This window comes from Mchenga conophoros, linkage group LG11, assembly GCF_057382185.1.
Source record: "Mchenga conophoros isolate Kocher_MC1m ecotype Shallow Benthic linkage group LG11, M_conophoros_male_GT1.1, whole genome shotgun sequence".
NCBI lineage: Eukaryota > Metazoa > Chordata > Actinopteri > Cichliformes > Cichlidae > Mchenga > Mchenga conophoros.
In genome coordinates this window covers 13,153,498-13,174,462 of record NC_140536.1, presented here as the reverse complement: position 1 = coordinate 13,174,462, position 20,965 = coordinate 13,153,498, and the positions used below count along the sequence as shown (strand labels likewise).

The 20,965-nt window shown below is 39.5% G+C and overlaps 1 protein-coding gene across 1 annotated transcript; it reads right to left on the bottom strand.

Moving 5' to 3' along the window:
• Window positions 1–1,664: 1,664 nt before the first annotated feature.
• On the bottom strand, window positions 1,665–18,742 carry LOC146563724 (sulfotransferase 2B1-like). Its single transcript, XM_085290981.1, has 6 exons — window positions 18,521–18,742; window positions 12,988–13,196; window positions 12,772–12,898; window positions 12,563–12,657; window positions 3,444–3,624; window positions 1,665–3,253 (listed from the first exon to the last, which is right to left on the bottom strand). Exons 1-6 carry the CDS (start codon window positions 18,660–18,662, stop codon window positions 3,138–3,140), a joined length of 870 nt encoding a protein of 289 aa, XP_085147107.1. The 5' UTR covers window positions 18,663–18,742; the 3' UTR covers window positions 1,665–3,137.
• Window positions 18,743–20,965: the final 2,223 nt, after the last annotated feature.

Here is a 20,965-nt window from a genome sequence, read left to right as displayed (position 1 = left end):
AATGCCTGGCTTGATATGACTCACTGGAATTCACAACCGCAGCAAAGTAGCACGACAGTGTAAACACTACAGCGTTGTTCAGCAAGCTCGTAAAAGCAAGTAGTGTGTGTGCCTGTGTTTATGTCTGTGTCTGTGACCATTGTGCCTTTTCAACAATGACAGCTTTATTGGACTCAAGGGACAACAAATGAGAGACAGAAAAAAATTGGGCCGTGTGAGCTGAACTAGCAAAAAATGAGTGAATACCATTCGTTTTGTACGTCCTCCTTTTTATTCAGTTTTTTCTTACCGAAAAACAATCCTGCGTGAAAAATGGGCTCCTCTCCTTGATGACCTATTTGTCCACATGTGATCTTTTTATTAGTATACTGGATCTGACTGTATTAATGGGCAAAGTTTCACACCAGTAGTTCTTTAGTTTATAAAGAAATACAAGTTATCCTGCATTTGGAGTGAAAGTTCAGGAATGTGTTATTCTTTGCTTGTTCCAGATACAAATTTGATTACTTTCAGATTTTTGCAGCATTCCTGGCTGCTAACTCTTTGCAGAAGACTCACTGAAATTTTGATTCATATAAGCATGGTGTGTATTTTCAAAATACAGAAAGTAAAGTTTTAAATATTATAGGAGTTCTGTCTTTCATCCCAAAGACAGAATTCCTAAACACAAACTTAATAAGGTAGTATATGCAGTGTTGGGAAGGTTACTTTTAAAATGTATTCCACTACAGATTACAGAATACATGCCCCAAAATGTATTTTGTAACGTATTCCGTTACGTTACTCAATGAGAGTAACGTATTCTGAATACTTTGGATTATTTAATATATTATCATGCTTTTTACAACTGCATGAATGTACTGTTGCTGTGTGATTTATTACTATTACTGAAAGCCCACGGCTGATTTGGTGCAACATTTGTTGGATATGGTTCATTTAAGACAGACAATTGCTTTAGTCTACCCAATGTCCTGTGTGGGCTTCCAACCCCTGTGGTCTGACATGTAGGAATGTGTTTGCATTTGTCTCCAAGATACAGTTCATCATAAAATGTTGCTGTAAGCACACCTGTATATGCTAGCAGCTTCAAATCTGCATAGCTGTTGCATTTTAAGTTGAATATGCTTGCAAATAACTTTTCTCCAAAACATAAAAAGGCAAGGCATTTTCAAGCTTTGACTTGCTCCATAAAGTTAGCAAAGCATTTTTATATCTAGTATCCTAGCTTTTTTTTCAGTCTACCATTGCAACATCCCAGAAGGATCAACTTGTGTGAGCTCGCCTGCTGACTAAAAGCTCCAGCTCTGTAATATATAAGTGGTGATTAGAGCACATTGAGTCACTATGTACACATAATGTACAGGCTTGAAAATCAGATTAGAGGAATGCAGAGTGGCTAAAGTAGCTTGATTCATTATGAGAGAAAAAAAGCAACCCCGTTACAGATATAGGGGAATGGAGCTTTATTTGTAGGCCTTATTTTTACAAAATCCAACAGAAATGTGTCTTTTCAAAGATTCATCCATCATTCTTGTTATTACAGCTACAGCTGAAATAAAAACAAGCCTGTGTGTCTATCATACGTCTGGAGAACAATATGATGTTTAGCATTTAAAATTTGACTACTATTTCATCAAAACTATAAAAGAAGTAAATAAGACAAGTTACTGTTAATGACTTTATTGATCTTCTTGTTAAAATTCTCAACAACAAATTAAATACAACATTACATCCATGTTAATTAAGATTGCAGTATCATAACTTTGTATTAGCAGAAACATGTGGACTGTGCCGTGAATGTGCTATGCTCAGTAACTTTAAAAATTGTACCAGTTAAATGTCAAATACATGCAGATCCAGAATATGGAGGTCCTAGATGGCAAAAGTTAATCATATACAAGGTTAACATGCAATAAGTATTACACACTAAAAAACAATATATATTAACCCTTTAAAGCCGGTCGGAGCGGGCACGCTCCGTTTTACATAACTATTTTTAAATCCCGGTAGCACTGCAACCACGTAAGCTAGCGCAATAATTTTTTTTGCATATGAAACCGGAGGAGTTGTACTTACATCTTATTCCATCAGCTTGCCCTAGGTCACAGTTTCCTTCTACATATAGCTTTGCAAAAACTGCATAAAAAGCACTTGTAGCAACAAAAACATAATATTACAGAAACACGCTTTGCCAATCCGATCAGCTGTTTGTAACACTTCCTACATCCATCAGCGCGAACTATCGCATGTCCGTCATGACCTGTTCGAAACCGGAAGTGACGTCATTTTGCGGCAATTTAGTTTTTTACCACTAGTTCATGGCACTAGTTTATGGGCTCAAATTGTGGTTATAAATATTTTAAAATATTTATTATAAATATTTTACAAGTACGAATATTTTGTAAATCAGACAGCATAGTTGTGAACTGAGTTTTGTAACCTGTAAACCAAATATCTGAAAATTTTATGTTTGTGCATCTATGGAAGAGAATTTGTGTCAATGTAAAAGAGATTTGTATTTGTAAAAAAATATTTACACATTACAAATTTGTTTTTTAAGGTCTGGTTACAGATGCAAAGCAAAAAACTATATATTAAACTTAAAAATTTTGACCAAATTCTTCTTCCTTTCAGCTGATTGGTCAATGTCAGGTCAATCACAAATTTAACAATCCAATCAGAGACAGATGGGTTGGGCTGTCGAAGGGGTGCTTTGCTGAGCTGCAGGTCCTGGAAGGGTAATATAGTTTGAAGCTGGAGGATTTCCATATGAATATTCATTATAAGCTAGGTCCCTTAACTTCCGGTAGCTGTTGAAAGGATAAAGCTGTGATATACCAGAAATCCCATTATTACTTTAGTATTACCTAACACAAAGTCAGGGCTGACCTGGGACCTGTGAGTCACACTGCGGAGCATAAAGGCCCTTTCACAACGGCATGCGCTGCACTCACCGCTAAATCAGAGCGAAGGATCCAAAATTTGTTGTGCTGGTCGATGCACTCTTTTGTTTTTTTGGGGCAGCTCTATGTATACTAGATGTGCCTCCTATAAGAAATATAACATTACTCGCGATATAGGTCTCGATTTTGTCTTTACCACTCCTGATCTCTCCATCTCACTATTTCAGATGGTGGTCAATCCAAGCTCCATGGCAGAGAGAAGCTCTCACCTTCCAGCTCTTTGGAAATCACAGAGGTGAATCGGGTCAGTTGCTCTGAGCTGAAGTGGTTTTTCCAGTCTCCAGCAATGCCTGACAACAAAAACACGCATGCAAAGAGTCACATAAACATAAAAACACCTGATGAGAACAGAAATTGACCATGGAAGAAACTCTGAAAAGACATCTTTGATAACAAATGCGTCCAAGTTGGTGTGTTGTGTTCAATATCACTAATTTTTCAACCCAGTCAGATGTGTCATAATGGAATATGGAAACTCACCTTTTCTTAGGAAAGGAGATTTGTCATGGTCCAAGTACACCTTGGGGATCAGACTGAAGTTGGACATGTTGTTGTTCTGCATGCTCTTGAAAGAACAATGCTGTGCTACCTTCTGAATTACTTCTTCAGTCAGATTGCAGCCCAGGAAATCAGAAATACGCCTGAGAGCCGCAGGCAGGTCCTGGAAGAAACACGCTCGTTATATAATGTGAAACAGTCAGTGTTTTTTTAAATTTGGCTTTTATTGAAAACTTATTCTAAAGTCATTTCATGAGCAAACTTTGAAAGGTCAGGGGTTTGAATAGTTTAAGTCACAATTTCAAGTGACTTAAACATAAGTCTGGGTTTGTTTTGCTCAAAGTGACAAATGTGGAGGGTGCACTCCAATGTTCCCTCTAATTTTTCATGTGTCTGAGCGAACACACAAACTCCCTGCGCGGTCCCTTGGACCACTGTGAGCAACATTAGAAGTGTGCACTGTGGTCACGCCAACATCGAATCCATCCAAGTTACATGGTTTATTAAAATAATCAAATTAAAGCATTTATGTTAGACTACTTTTAATTAACTGCTTCAGCACACTGACAATGAAAATTTGAACAAAAAAAAATCTTGTTCATGACCTGTTTAGTATGTTAACACTATTGGAAGTGAAAATAACTCTAACTCCAATTTTGAAAACACAACTTTCTTTCTTTTTTAAATAAAGCTCTGACTTGAATTATGAGTATGAGTCTGTGGTCTGGGAGAGATTCCTGTAATTCTCTGTTTGCAAAATACAATATATAATGACCAATGTTGGGCAATTAATTATATAGTTACTTCTTCAAAAAAGTAACTGAGTTTTGCAAACAACGGAGTTTTTTGCAGCTGTTTACCTAAAAATGTAGCCAAGGCATTTTTTAAAATAAATATTTCAAACTATTTACAGAACAATCAGCTGTTCTGCATCAAATTTGATGCCACACAAATTATTTGTGTCACTCCAAAAAATTATTTCTGTCCACTATGAGATAAAGGAGAACAACAGCCTGATACCTGCCTGACAACAGGAGATGTATCACTCCTGTAACACCTGTAACATTCAGTAGTCGCCTCATTGTTCTGACACACACAACAAAACTATTGACTACACTACACACTAACTATACAAGACAACACGCTAACTACACAAGATTTGTGCTAAACGTCGCAAATCACTCACCTGGCAAAACACTGCGGTCACTCCTAAAACTTCCCCCCTTCCTAAACAATAAATGCCATGTTGCCATATCATTTTTGATTGGTCAACATGGTATATTTTTCGACCAATAGGAAAGGGTGGGGGGTTTTTTGGTTTTGTTTTTGCTCACAGGCTTTCGAGCGTTTTCCTTATAAAACACAGTTTTTACCGTTTCTTCCCGCAGTAAATATAAACAACGATAGTATTCAGGAAGAAAACCAAACATTGCATATCTTTTTATCATAACTCTGGTTTTAGGTGGCCTATCAACACAATTTAAAAACTGGTATAAAGTCCACACTTTTTCCGTCAATTGTTTCGTCTGTCCTGCTCACATCTCCAATGGTTGTACACGTTGTCATTAATGTGGCTTCACTCCACATAAGCCACGCCGCTTTGCTAGCTAAAACACCGGTGTCGGCACATAAGGACGCTGTCATAGCCTGTCAACCACATTGATTAGCTGCGAATGTAAATGGCATTATTGGCTGGACTATGGAATATGGTGGCATCGTTCTAATCCCATACAGGAGCAGCCAGTCACTCACTGACTAACACTGCAAAACAGAATTGTTAAAGTTTTAATTTTAATTTCAATTCAGGTTAGATTTTTTTTTGTGCACAACACAGATTTTCTGTGCGCAGAGACCGTGCCAGCAGTGCGCAATTGTGCATGTGCGCAGCTTAGAGGGAACATTGGTGCACTCGGGCCTTTAGGTGGAGCATCAAAATATGTGGGAAATTGTGTCTCAAAACTAGGGATGGGAATTTAAACATGTAAAATAATTTATTAATATAATTTAAATAAAAAATAACGCATTTAATCACACTTTGCATTTCAAGCAAAGGGGAACTTTTGTCAATGCACAATTTCCTGGAATACCAACTACACTAATGCACACATCAGATGTACAAAAAGGGAGAAGAAGAACGCGCATTGTTAGGACTGATCGGAGGCAAATTTCATTTCAAAAGACTACCTGACAGAAGCCTTGATAAAAGCATGGTTTTGTGCAAGCTGTCCAAAAAGGAGTTTCCGTACCACCGAAGCACCTCAACCTTACGATACCATCCAAATTCAAAACATGTTGCAGGAGGCACAGAACCTAGCACTGGCAGTGACAATAAAACATATGAACAGTCCAAATTTGATGAAATGACTGGCCCCAGAACCAAAATTAGTAAGCCAATATTGGACAAACTTACCAACTCTCGCATAAAAGGATTGCTCTGGACTGTAGACTACTATCAGTGGTAGAAGATAAGGGGTTAGAAAATGTGCTACAGTTAGCATCAGGTGATCCAACTTTCAACTGCTGTGCCGAAAGACTATTTCAAGTAAAATTGAACAGCCTTATGATATTGAAAGGGAAGCAAAATGAGATGCATTACAGACACCCCTGCTAATATGGAGGAACTACACCAGGAGCAAACAAGACTGGAGCAACAGAAAGAGCCACTCACACAGGATGTTACTACACGGTCAAATGATGGTGTAAACCATGATGTTGAAGAGCAGCAGTAAGGTGACTCCTGTGCGGATGGCGAATTCAGTCGACTGCTTGTTTCGGATGCGAATTTGGCTCAATGATCCGTTCTAATTTTCCTGTAGGAGCTTAATTACTTTCGGTGGGATGTGCTCAGTCTCCAGTGTCATCCAAAGTGTTGCCCAATCGATGCAGTCGAATGTAGGCTGAAAGTCAATAAAGATGATGACCGTCCGTTTCCCACATAAAATTTGCTCCTCACCTGGCAAATACTGAACATCTGGTCACAGGACCCGCGGTGAGATCTGAAGCCGGCTTGCTCTTTGCGGTTCGTTTGTTCGCGATGTTTCTGCAGGCATGATTGAATTACTTTCATGAAGACTTTTCCACTGATCAAGAGCAAGGCAAGGCAAGGCAAGGCAAGTTTATTTGTATAGCACAATTCAACAACAAGGTGATTCAAAGTGCTTTACAGAGACATTAGAAACAAGAACAAATAAAAAGCATGATTTAAAATTGAATAAAACAAGCAGACTGATGCCGCATTCGTTTTGGCATTCTCGGTTGTTGCCTTTCTTGAAGATTGGGATAATGATGGCCTTCTCCCATGTTCTTGGAATCGTCTCTGTGCGCCACATTTTTTTGCGGAAGAAGGTGCACTTGTTGGAGAAGAACATCACCGCCAGCCTTGATCGATTCCGCTGTAATTGCATCCACACCAAGCGCTTTTCCATTTTTCAAAGTCCCGATGGCTGTCTTCACCTTTGCCAGGGTTGACTCATCATCGGACCATCGGGGTCTCTGGTGCTTCGATGGGTGGCGGCTCTGCTGGTGGTCCTTGTGGCTCCGTCCAGCACTGTAACCGCTCAGTTGATGATCATACAAAGGTGCCATCAGCCTTTCAGATGTTGTCATTTGTTGATTTGGTTTTTCTACTCAGGCATCAGAGCATTCGATAAATGGTGTGGCACTCATGCTTTGAGGCCACTTCCTCCAAGTCAGCCACTACTTGGTTCCAGTAAGCCTCGCGTTCTTCCTTCAATCGGCGTCAGACGTCCTTGTTGAGCTGACGATATCGTTTAAAGTCGACCAGCTTCACATATTTCGCTTCATCTACCATATCGAGACATTCGTCGGATATCTACGGCTGTGTTCGGCAGCGTGTGGGATGGCACAGGTCTTTGGCGCTTTCCATGATGACGTCCAAAACTTGTTGCTCTTTGACGTTGACATCTTCGGATGGCACCAATGCAGCAAAATGGCTGGATAATGCTATTTGAAATTCTGCCTTGTAAGCGGGATCTGACAGGCATTTCCAGTTGAGCTTTGCCAATGGGTGCGATTTGCATTTGGCTCTTTGTAGTAGAAGATTTATCACGGAAACAGGAGTCAATCAGGATGTAATCCAACATCGCTGAGTCATCACCTGTTGGATTTTGCCATGTGAGTTGATGTTTCTTTGGATGTTAAAATTGGGTGTTTTTCCGATGATGAAGTTGTTGGTGTTGGCGAAGGACAAGAGGCGCAAACCGTTGTTGTTCATTACATCATGTCCAAAATGACCCGACCCCGTGCTCTCCCACCCAGTCCGATTGAATCCAACGTGTGTTGTAGTTGGTTATAGAAATTGTTCTTGGCCGGGTCTGGATTTGTCTCGGTTGGTGTGTAGATGGTAATGAGGTGGGTTTTGATGCTACCGTTGATGGTGAGCACTACAAGGCGATTGGAGATTGGCTGGAATGAGACAACACTCTTGACTGTGCGACGGGCAACCATGAAACCAACTCCTGCTTTTCGTTTTTCTCCACCCGAGTAGTAGAGTGCCATCTGGTCATCGTTGAGTGATGGTTTGACGACCGTCTGCCCTGATCCTGTGAGTCATAATTTGGATAAAGCTCTGATGTCGATTTTGCAGTTCAGTAGTTCTGGCAATGATTTCAAATTTGTATTTCCACTTTCGGTGTGATGATGTTTCGGTTCCTTCGGCCAGTAGCCCACTTCTCACCAGCATCCTTGTTCCCCAATACTGGCGCATCGGCTGCCCCGGATGCGGTAGCATTAAACAAAGAATTTAGGACATTATTTTCTTGAACTGTCTACTACAGGTTTGTGACTGAGCTTCTTGGAGGTGAGCCATATGTCTTATATTCCGTGGTTTTACCTGCTTTCTGCCACCTGCGTCACACCATGGAGGTCTCCAATGATAACTCAAACTACATGGTGAAATTTAAGACTGCCTTCACAAAGGACCTATCCCAGCGTGTAGCTACACTCAACCATCAGTGGCTCAAGATAGCTACTGTGCTTGACCCACGCTTTAAGGATTTAAAGCATCTTGCAAGCGGAGAGCGAGAAGAGTTTTGGACCAGCCTTGAAGCCCTGCTGCAGGAATAGCGTAAAGATGCCACCACAAAGGAGGCAGCAAAGACAATGGGCCTCCTCCTCTCTTCTTTGTCTTCAGACTCTGATTGAGATGAGGATGCCCTGTGCAACAGGGCTCTGAGTTTGTACAGAGCAGAATCCATCATCAGCGAGACAGACTCCCCGCTGCAGTGGTGGTCCAGTCGAGCAGAGACCCACCCACAGCTGTCTGGCCTGGCCTGGAAGCGATGATGATGATGGTTATGCATTTACCTGTCACTTGCAATGTTTCATGTACATGTTACCTGCAGTGAAATGGGTCCCCTTCTAACTATATACACTGCAAAAACATCACATTGGGAAGACAGGTCAGAGAGCTGTCTTCCCAAAGGATGATAAGAAAAACAATGAAATGCACAATACATGAGGGGAGAGGAGGAGAAAAGCAGACTGAGCTCCTGAGAGGAGAGCAGTTTGAGAACAGAAAAAAACACCTCAGCACAAAGCACATGAATCTTCATACCTTACAAGATAAAAACAGATAAAAGCACAGTTACTTTGTCTAAGTAACTGGTTAAAAGACACAGACAGTATGGAGTACGTAGGTATTGTGAGTCCAATGGGTTTGTTATTTTTTGCACTAAAATAGTCGATGATCACACTGTTTTAGCGGAATGTACAAAATAATTTTGGCTAAGGTTACTCACAGTTTAAAGGTGAAACTGGTCAAATAACCTTTTATATTTCTGCTTTATTTTTTTAAGAAGAAAAACTGCACGTTATGTTGAAATTTTTATCATTATTATTGAAAGACAATACCATTTTGAAAATGTACTTATAACAGTATTTTATTTTAAAGTCTGCCCAATTTTGGCCAGAGATATTATTTTTGCTTCTCTGTTTTGAATTGAAATGCAGTTTAATTTTTTTTTCCCCCCAGAAATTAAGAGCTTGAGTTTACAATTTTCATGACCATGTCTATTATTTATTCTGTCGCCCACTAAAACCCTTTTAAATCAAAAAAAACATTTGCGCTTTGAGGCACATTTGCTTGTGCGATTAAATGTGATTAATCAAGATTAATTCATTAATTACAAAACCTCTAGTTAATTAGATTAACTTTCTTTTAATTGAGTCCCACCCCTACTCAAAACACAATATAGATGTAGGTAAGTAACAATTTTTAAAAACACAGTTGTCAGCTTGGTCGAGTGGCCATGGAAGCAGACATCCAACATAAGAACCAAAGAGTCTTTGACTGAATGGAATAGATGGGTTTAAATAACCTCACAGCATATTCCATTCTGCAGGTTTCACTCAGGACTATAGATGATACAAAAGAAATTGCATTGTAACACAGAAATATTTATAAAAATACACTATTTACAAACATTTCCAACTTAGGCCACATTTAAAATAATAACCAACAATAATCCTATTATAAATATGAATGAATGAATAAATAAATTCCCATACCCTATACTCGTGCCTTACTCTCCTCCCGGAACAAATAAATTGTTTGCGGGTCCTGGGGCCAGTGTTGGGGAGTAACGGAATACATGTACCGCCGTTACGTATTTAAAATACAAAATATGAGTAAATGTATTCCGTTACAGTTACCGTTTAAAAAGGTGGTATTTAGAATACAGTTACTTTGTTGAAATAAATGGATTACACGGCGGTACTTCCCTGTTTCATATTGTGGCGGGTCAGGACTGTTTGGGTTTTGTTTGACAGCTATGTTCTGTTGTTCCAGGCGGCAGCGTTACGGTTGCCATGGTGACGCGCTCTCTCTGCGACTGTGTGTTTCCTGGGTTAGAGAGCGCTTTTTTGTTGTTGTTGTTCTCGTGCTAAGCTAATTGGCCTAAAGAATGTAGCCTTATGGCAGTGTAGTCCGTGCTGCAGGGAGAATGGACTGCCATACCTGTTATGTGTCTGTGAGCGAAGGAGGGAGAAAAATGTGAGTGGAAAAGTACGAGCTTTCACAGAGCAGAAACAATAATAACCACTGCAGCCAAGAAGAGTGCCTGACGAGCCCAGTTGTAAGTAAGCTATTAAGACTCGAGTGTACACTGTGTTCGTGTTTTCCTCCGAAACAATAAGTTCCGTTGGAGCAGCCTTTCAACGCTTCTCTCTGTCTCTATTTTTCGGCTACGAGCCCGACTCGGAACCGACGTATTAGCCAGAGGTCCTTTTACTACGGTTCGGAGCCACGGACCTTCAGTAATAGTAATAAATCACACAGCAACAGTACATTCATGCAGTTGTAAAAAGCATGATAATATATTAAGTAATCCAAAGTATTCAGAATACATTACTCTCATTGAGTAACGTAACGGAATACATTACAAAATACATTTTGGGGCATGTATTCTGTAATCTGTAGTGGAATACATTTTAAAAGTAACCTTCCCAACACTGCCTGGGGCACAATCTTCCCCGATCATAACATTGCAACCAGGAAGCAGCAGAGGTGAGTAAAAGGCTGAAAAAACTATTTCTTTCTATGATGTTCTAGCTGACTACTATGATTTATGTTTGCAAAAATTCATGTTATTTAACCAACAGATTTGTATATTGTAGAGCTGGGCGATAGAACGATAACGATATGTATTGCGAAATAACTTTTTCTCGATAGAAAAATTAAACTATTGCGATAGACCTCGCCGCTCTTGTCCTCTTAAAAAAAAACAAAAAAAAAAAAACAGCCAATCCAAATTAAGTAGCGCAGAGCCGAACCAATCGCAGCCGCAGCGTCACGTCACGTGACTTGTTACGTACAGCACAAGTGCCAAGCCGCACATGTGTATTTGTTTTGGGAAGCAGCCAGCCGGCGTGCCGCCCGGGTAACGGAGGAAATGAGTGTGCTGACTAGAGAAAAATCAACCGAGAGCGTGACCGAAGAGAAAACAGATGATGGTTCCAATGCCGGAGAGATTGTCGAACGGAAGAGCCATAGAAGTTCCGTAGTGTGAAGGTATTTCGGCTATTTCAAGTCTGACAAAAAACAGAGTAGCACGCACTGTAAATTGTGCCAAAAGCAAGTCTGGAAATGCAATAAAGCGGTGCATGCTCAATCTCTGACTGGAAGCGCTAATTCGTCATTCGGCTTTTGTCAGACTAAAGTAACTGTTAAAACTGTTTGAAAAGCTAAGCTATACAACAAGGAGAGATTGAGAATTTCCTTTTAGTTCTCAGTTTATTTGATATTGACAAAAGTTAGTCAATTTTGTCTGTTCTTCTGTAAAACAAACTAAGATTTATTTTTAGAATTAATATTTTGTTTCTAAGTGGAATTGACAATTTAGTAGTCTGTTTCGTTTGTTCTATTTTGAAACTTAAACGCTTTAGCAGCTGCCTTTTGTGTAGTTTGCAATATTTGCCTTTATTTATCTGAAAAAGTCTCATGTTCCTTTAGTACATCTACCCTGTTGAACTTATTATGGGAAATAAATATTTAAATCAAAACAAGCTGCTGATTATTTCACATTTTACTTGTGAGCAACGGCACATTTAAATCTAACAAATATAGTTATTTGGCTTATATCGTGATAGATATCGTTATTGCCTGAAATGAAAAAAACATATCGTGATATGAAAAAATCTCATATCGCCCAGCTCTAGTATATTGATATAGATCGCTTTCTTTACTTGTATATTGTAGGCGAATGCCGTAGTGACGAGGTGCAGGCTGAAGTTGAGCAAGACAACCGCACCCACAAATACACACACAGCTAACAACAGCTGCTCATGTAATTCAGCTGATGACCTGATAATGAATAAAAGTTTCAACAGTCCTCCAATTACTTTCTGTTTACTTCAATGCAGAATATGACAATTGAAAATATAACAAGAGAAAGTGTGAGTTAAAATATTTATTCTGTGCAGGTAATGGCAGCTCTCTGTTACACCTGTCTCTCATAGTGTGCACGCACACACTGACAATGCGGTGCACTATGAGACACTGTGTCTGGTAGTTTAGTCAAGAAAAAAAAAAAAACCTCACATGAAATACTTTCCTTTCAGTGAAAACATTGGAAGTGTTTTACCTGAGCCATTTCTTCATATGTAATGTACATTATTCTGTCTCCCAGTTCACTGTTTCTCCAACTCTTCATGTGGTCTGTCCATTTTCCAAACATCACTGCAAATGAAGCAGACATTGGCTGACCAGTTACAGATCCAACCACTATTGTGATAGAACTTGCAAATATTGATTTTCTTGCATGTCTCCTCTTGTGCATATGTGATCTCTGACCTTTGCCCTCAAGAAATTTATCCATGAACTCATCAAAGGTTCCTGGATCCTCAAGGAAGCCAGCCATCTGGTGGAAGTAGTATGAAGACACCATGATGTCCTTTGGGTTCCTCATGACGTAGATCACCTACAGCAGAAAGAGTGCAAAAACATACGTGTGTGTAAAGTCTCTTACACAATCAGGAACACATTGGGAATATCACACAGAGTCATTACCTTTGCTTTGGAGGTACAGAAGGAAGGGGGCATGAGGTTGTAGGGAAAATGTGAGACCAGTGCCCGTGGAGATGCCAGCTTATCCACCACCCGTGCCAGTTGTTTCTCTTCCAGCCATGGGACTCTCTCCCAGTTAGGAATGGTATGGATGGGGGTCAGATCCCCCCCATTCAGCACCAGTGGGAGGATCTCCTGCATCCAGATTGTACCTGAAGAAATAGCAATAAAAAAATAAATGAGTATGAGCTACAGGGCCCTATTTCAGGAAGCCGGTTTAGTGCAAACTCTGAGTAAGTATACCCTGAGTTAACGAAAACTCTGGGTTTTCGGTTTCACAAAGCGAGTTTAGATTAATTCTGAGCAGTGTTGGGACTAACGCGTTATTAAGTAACGCGTTACAGTAACTAGTTATTATGCCAAAATCAGGAACGCGTTAGTCGTTACTGGGATTTAAATAGGCTCGTTACTCGTTACTTCGTGTGGTGGCTATGGAGCTTCCACAGATTCAGTAACATTAGCAAGTGGTGGAGGGCAGCAGGTGGAGGATGGAAAGAGGACGCAGAAGGAAAAGAGACCCGAGGCGGCCGCCGGTCCAAGTGTGAACTGAACTTCAGGTAAGAAGTTATGACCTGCAGTCTCTCTGGGTCAGATATGAACCAAGTTTAGGTGGAGTTTATTTTCGTTATTCTGACTTTTTCCGTACTGCGTGCTAGCTAGCATGACGGAGTTTCTATACAGCTGGGTGGTGCTATGATACTGATGTTGAACTTTATTTTGTTCATAAGTTATTAGAGTTGCCAACCGTCCCGTCTGGTATTCAGAGAAAATATTAGGCGTTTCTTATTGAGGTGAAAAGGAACAGTTTGTCCCGTAATTCAGCTACAATGAAAAAGGCACAAAGCTGGAGTTATTCTGTGTCTTTACGCTGCACAGCTGCCTCTTCTTCTCTCATTCTCCCCCCTCCCTCCCTCTCCTGTTTCTACTTCAATCATGAAAACTGATCAATGATCAGCTGATCGGCTTTTCTCTCTTGTTTATTTATCGCTCACTTTGCGCCGAAAGAGGAAACCAGCGGATGTCGCGCTAAACAACAGCAGCATGTTTAAGTTTGATCAGCTGTTGTTAGAATTTATTTAATATTAATTTCTAGTATCAGCTGATGTTTGCTGGAGCCACAGCTGTAAAGCTGCTGGTCATGATATCAGTTTGGTTATCTGGTGAGAGGGAAACATGAAGATGAAACCAGGAGATGTCCTTACTGGATCATCAGAGCTGAGCAGGTGATGGAGAAACAGGTTTACCTTTTAGGTGACATGAATGAGTTGAAGGGAAGTTATGAACTGTTTCTGAGAGACAAATAACCCCAGGATCCTTTTCTAAGTAGCTGACAGCTGGTAACTGTGCAGGGGTGGGTCTAGCAAAGTGTTGCCAGGGGGGCAGGTAGGGCATTAACAGGGAGAGGGGGGCACAAGGAAATACTTTTCTTTCTTATTCCCATTTAAAATGTCTAGCTTTTAAAAAATAATTATCTGAATCTTACAACAAACGATTGATAGATTGATGCATATATACCATCAAAACAGTGTACATCACTGTCACAACAGTGTTTATTTTCATTCAAAGGCTTTATGATTTTTCCTATAATGGTGGGCCAGTCTCTAGTCAAAATGCCCGGGCCAATTTTCTGTCCCAGTCCAGCCCTGTATGCAGCTCATCTGCAGTCTGGTGTTACCTACATCTTCGTATTCAGAAGGCAGAATTTCCGAGTTCTGAGTACAATCGAAAGCACCACGACTGCAGTTTTTGTGTTGGATGTAAAAGGCGCACATGACTCTGTGACGTAGGCTAGAATCATGGCAGCAGTCAACGACGGTCCAGGCGTGGGATTTCTCTCGTGGAAATGTGCACATTATCTTTTCCTTTCTATTGGTAGGTGGCACAGTGCACTTGTGGCAAGTAAGCAAGCTAGAAGACTGGCAAAGTTATGGAAGAAACACATTAACAAGAGAATTCTGAGTAAAACCAAAGTTACTTTCCCTAGTAACTAGTTACTTTGAAAGTAACGAGTAACTTTAAGTAACTGAGTTACTTTTGAGAGAAGTAACTAGTAATGTAACTAAGTTACTATTTTAAAGTAACTTACCCAACACTGATTCTGAGTGAGTTACTATGACGACACACTCCGTGAAGCTAACCTGCCCCCTAGCAGGTTTACTTCAACTAACCCTGACCTTCTCCGCCTCTTTGTCAGAAACCTGACTGTAGGAAGTGTCAGACATGGCGTGCCCCTTCCTTGAAGAGCCTGTAGATGTTGAAGCCCAAATTCTCCGCAGAGCTTTCCGCCGGGAGAGAGTGATTAGAGTGCGTTTGGACATTTTATCATTTCCTGATGATTTTCTGTGTGAACGTCACCGTTTTTCAGCACAATCTATAATTTATTTGAATAACATCCTCAGGCCTAATATTGCTCATGTGACACATCGCGGACATCCTCTCAGTTCTGTACATATTATTTGTATTGCACTTCGGTTTTTTGCAAACGGTAGCTTTCTGTATAATATTGGTGACGCTGAGCACGTTTCCAAGGCTACCGTCTGTCGGGCAGTCAGGAATGTTACAGTTGCACTGAAACGTCTCCTGTACTCGTTTGTGGTGTTCCCCGGTCATAGACCCACAAGATTTATCAAAGAGGGATGCCACAAAATTGCAGGTAGCAGGATGAACGAAACTTAATTCATGATGTGGTGATACTTGAACTACTACTTAAATTTTACATTTATTCTCACGGTTCCCAGGCGTGATTGGCTGTATAGATGGCACTCACATTCCAATCATTGCTCCTTCAGTAAATGAAGGAGACTATGTGAACAGGAAGTCTTTCCACAGCATTAATGTACAGGTACATAGTTCCCTGTAGCATTTCAAACTAACAAATTATTTATTATAGTAATGGATGCTAATTTGTGTTCTCTGCACTGTGAAGATCATATGTGATGCTGCCAACATTATCACAAATGTGGAAGCCAACTGCTCAGCCTCTGTGAGTGGTGGTGGTGGACGACCTCCACCTGTTTTTCGGGCCTCCGCTTTTTTTCTGTTGGCTATAACGGGTCACATTTGAGCATACAGAGTAAGCAAATATGTAATTGTAATGTGCTCAGATAATTTCAATAAGTGCTTACAGAGGGGAAATTAAATGTAGCCTCTAACTGCAATTGATTTACATCGGACAAACAGACCAAGCACTATGGCTCATAATACAATTACACCTTACCTGTTTGGACTATATTTTTATATTTCATTTTTACTTGCTGCCAGGAACGTTTGGGGCCTGTTGGGTTGCACCTGCGCTCACGTCACATCACAAAATAAAATGTATAAAATATAAAATAAAATATAATAAAATAACGTGTTAAATGGGTGGAAATCCCTAGATCAATGTTTAAATTAACACTCACGCATTGACTCTGTCGGCTATGTTTTGCCATGCATGCTCCCTTTCTTTTGCAGCTGAGGCTGTGTTACTTTTTTCCGCAAAATTTGCATGTTATCGGCATATGCTGCCATCAGAATTTCGGCCTCAAGTGCTGTAAAATACATTGACCGCGCCTTCTTTCCCTCCGTCTCCATGGTGACTCGCTTAATCTGTGCTCCACTAATCAGGGCTTTATGTATCCTTGTGCGCGCGTTTAACTTGGGGTTAAAGCAACTCCGTGTTGATTGAACTAATTGTTATCAGCCTTTCTGAAACCGAATATTCCGAGTTGGACAGTTCGGGGTTACTCAACCCTGAGTATCGTTTTTCACTCTGAGTTTTCTAAACCGGCTTCCTGAAATAGGGCCCAGGTCTTCAAGTATAACTGCATAACGGGTTAACAGAAACAATAGTGGGAACCGGTGCTTAGTATCAGGAACGCTTATGAAAATCGGTCTTAGTAAATGTGAGCACAGTTTGTAACTGCTCTCCAATTAAAGATCCTGCACATCATACACACACATGACTGCCAGGTGCAGTGCTTTCCATCATCTCAACACACTCTTTTCACTTGTTGGTATATTTCATCTCTATCATTAACCACGCTAATCTGCTGGACATCCTTTCTACCTTGTCTTGACTAGCCAGTTGTTACAAGCCCCATTTTCTTTTCTTAGTGTGCAGCCTCACATACAACTCATTATAAACCATTTCCTTTCATAAGCGCTCTCTTTGCTGTATGACAAGCTCCCAGTACTCAGGTCTTTCTTCACTTTGGATACTTTTCTGTAGTTCTTCTTTTCACAACAAGTCTACTTGTTGTTTGGAAACTATCCAGAGGATACATTCTGCGCAGTTTTCCCAGACATCTGATAACCCTTGCCTTCTACCCAGAGCTATCTTAAATCCTCTCTGAACTCTGTGCAACATTCTTTGCTCTTCAACTTCAGCGACTCATCTGCCTAGCTACATTCTCACCTGCCACTACCTTGCAGACTCCCATTTCCTTCAAACTGCACATTTTATACACTTTTATACATCCCTCTATGTTCCTCCCTCTTCTTGAAGTACGTGTTCACCACAGCCATTTGCATCATTTTTCACAATATCATAACAGTTGACACACGGCTTTGGAGTGACTGGAAAAACTTTGCATAACTCTTGCATAGTGCACAGTATCTAGGCTTACTTAACCACATATATAGGTTTATGCAGTCTCTAGCCTTCAAAGGCAAACTGGTAATAGTAAACATTCAGGTTGAGCAGCAAACTGTTCAAGGACGGTGTTGTGCCAAAAAGTGATTGCCTGCCAAAAACTGATTTCCAATGTTTCCGTGTATTTTTTATGTGTAATATCTTTACGTATGTTCGTAAACAGACTTCGGTGAACAGGGTTTACAAAGGGGTTATATATAGAATTAAAAAATTATCTGTTTTTCAAGTATCTTTACAACTCTGTGTTATTGTACTTACATTATAACCAATTTGGTCGTTTATCCCCACTTAAAATATTTTTACAGAACTATTGTAATATTTGCTGCCATTTCTGTTGTCCTCTTGGCCAGCTTACTCTTACAAAAGACATTTTTAATGTTAATGACATTTTTTTAACTGCATAAATAAAGGTTACGTAAAAGTCACTGCCAAAAACTGATTGCGGCTTCTACCTTCTTACACTAATGTTGTTTGTGGCTCAAGATGACTTTATGTCATCCATAAGGGATGCATTTGACATATGTTTCACATATTATAGGCCAACACTTATAGCAGTTTAAATACGAGCAATCAGTTTTTGGCAAATACCGGAAATCACTTTTTGGCAGAACAACTGTTGTACTGTACAACAATTGTTGTATTGTACAACAACGGCGTACAATTCACTCGCGAACCTCATTTATTTTCACCCTCACCCGCAGACTCTGCGTGCTCTGTCTGACACCACTTACACAGATAAATGCGCAGGTGCAGCGTCTATCATCAAATTCTACCATCACAAAGGTTTAGTCATCAGTTTTCTGTGAAGTAAAAGCCGCTTGAGTGTTTTACAGAAGCTCTCACCTGACTTCGGGTAGGTAACAGCCAGGACGTCGTCGTCTTCAAACTTGAATCCCTGAGCAAACTCCAAACTCTCATAAGAGTGAGTTTCCTTGGGCACAATCAGTCCGTGATAGTGCAGGTACATCTCCTCGGAAATCGACATTTTTCGAAGTATGCAGAGAAAGTGTAGCTGTCAGTAACCGTCGTACTTCCCCGCCACGTTCACGCACGGTGGGAAATCACAGAGGAGGCGAAAATGCAAATCAAACAGTAAATATTTACTTTCCTCGTGCCCAGTGCTTGATTCCTTAAACATCTCCAAAGTTATTTATTATGTTACTTATGACCTCAAAATTACTATTCAGACTAATAGCAATTAACTGTCCCACAATCATGTCGAATAAAGTAATAGCCAGATTTTACAGGGTAACGTGAAGGCAGCACGTGATTTTCTGTATGGCGCCTGATTTACAATTAGGTTTTGTTCGATACAGCAATATATATATATATATATATATATATATATATATATATATATTAATATCAGGTCAATACAGGGGCACTATTATGGGCAGAAATCTGTGCCATCAGAAACTGAATTTGAATAAGTTCAATTTGAATTTGAATTGCTCCGATTGAATCTGAATTGTAACTTGAATAAATGCTTTTGAAAACTGAATTTGAATTAGTCTAATTTGAAATTGAATTTATGGTTTGAAAATGATCATCACTAAATTGAAATTGAATTTTATATTTTGAAAATGAATTGATTTGCTTTGAAACTGCATTTTATCCTTTAAAAATTCAGCTCTCAAATAATTTCAGTTTCACTTCTCACTATTCAGTTTCAGTTCTACAATTCAATTTCAGTTCCAAAATTCAGTTTTTTGGAACTTACATCCGATTCCGGTTCAAGCGCAGATTAATAGAACTACGTTTTACTAGCAGACCGAAAGTGTTACTGACGGGAATCTACAGCGTCTTGAGCTGAATTAAGACTTCAGAAGTCATTCGTCATGTCGAATGACCAGCGGATAAACTCTCAGGTTGGTAATAAATGTATTACATGTATAAGAACAAGCGTCATGTTAACAAATGATAGCCGTGCAGTAACTTTTATGCTTATTGTAGCTGTTAGCTAAAAACGCTAATTTAGCGTAGTTTGCCCTGAATTCAGCTTTGACAAACAAATATGATCGACTGTTTCTAGTAGAATTCCAGAGTTGTCATCTTGTACCCTCTCAGAGTACCCCCTCTGTATGCTTGCAGAGACCCCTACAGTAGGGAAACATGCAAAACGGTGCCCAAACCTTTGTATTTTAGCTTCATTTATGTCTTACACAGCATCCCAACTCTTTAGCTAACTTAATAACTTTAGCTAAAGTGAATAGTTAGTCTAATTCATTAGTGCAGCATTACTGGATCACCTCTGTTTGAAGTGATATAATGTGGATGTGGATGTAAGTTCCAAAAAACTGAATTTTGGAACTGAAATTGAATTGTAGAACTGAAACTGAATGGTGAGAAGTGAAACTGAAATTATTCGAGAGCTGAATTTTTAAAGGATAAAATGTAGTTTCAAAGCAAATCAATTCATTTTCAAAATATAAAATTAAATTTCATTTTAGTGATGATCATTTTCAAAGCATAAATTCAATTTCAAATTAGACTAATTCAAATTCATTTTTCAAAAGCATTTATTCAAGTTACAATTCAGATTGTAAGCAATTCAAATTCAAATTGAACTTATTCAAATTCAGTTTCTGATGGCACAGATTTCTGCCCATAGGTATCGTCACTGATTTCTAGAATCGATTCAATTCCGATTCACAAGGTCCCAAATCAATTCGATCCACGATTCGATTTAATTCGATTCGATTTAAATCTGGGAAATTTTGACAGTCAGAAATATTATAATTCAGATCAGTACATTTACATATTTTTGTATCAATAAAAAGGAAGCTGACACACGCAAGACTTTATCACAGGTGTAAGCGTCACAGCAGATGCCTTTGTGTCAAAGTAGCTGAAGATAAAACACAGAAAAACATGAAGGTGATTTTCCTGGCCTGGGATTTTATAAAAAATATTCTGCAGTACATCAAAAACGAAAGAAAACCATTAATCAACATATGAACATTACCTCTGACGTTACAGCGGTTTTATTAGAGACACGGCTAAGCGTTTTGCATTTTGAATAATTTTAAAAAGTTTAAATTTGTTCAGTATTGAACAGCAGAAATGAGGTTTTCTTTTCAGAAGAATGTAAAAGGGGGTTTTTATGCATAGTCCTCAGATTTTGGGGAATGTTAACCTTCTTCATCCGTTCCAGTTTTGATGTGTGGTGCAATTTTAAAAGACCGTGCAGCTCATTCAGAACCACTTATTAAAAGATTTGAGTTCATGCCTACATTTCACCTATGCATCTGTACTTTTGACTGTGTAGAAGAATCCAAAATAAATTCA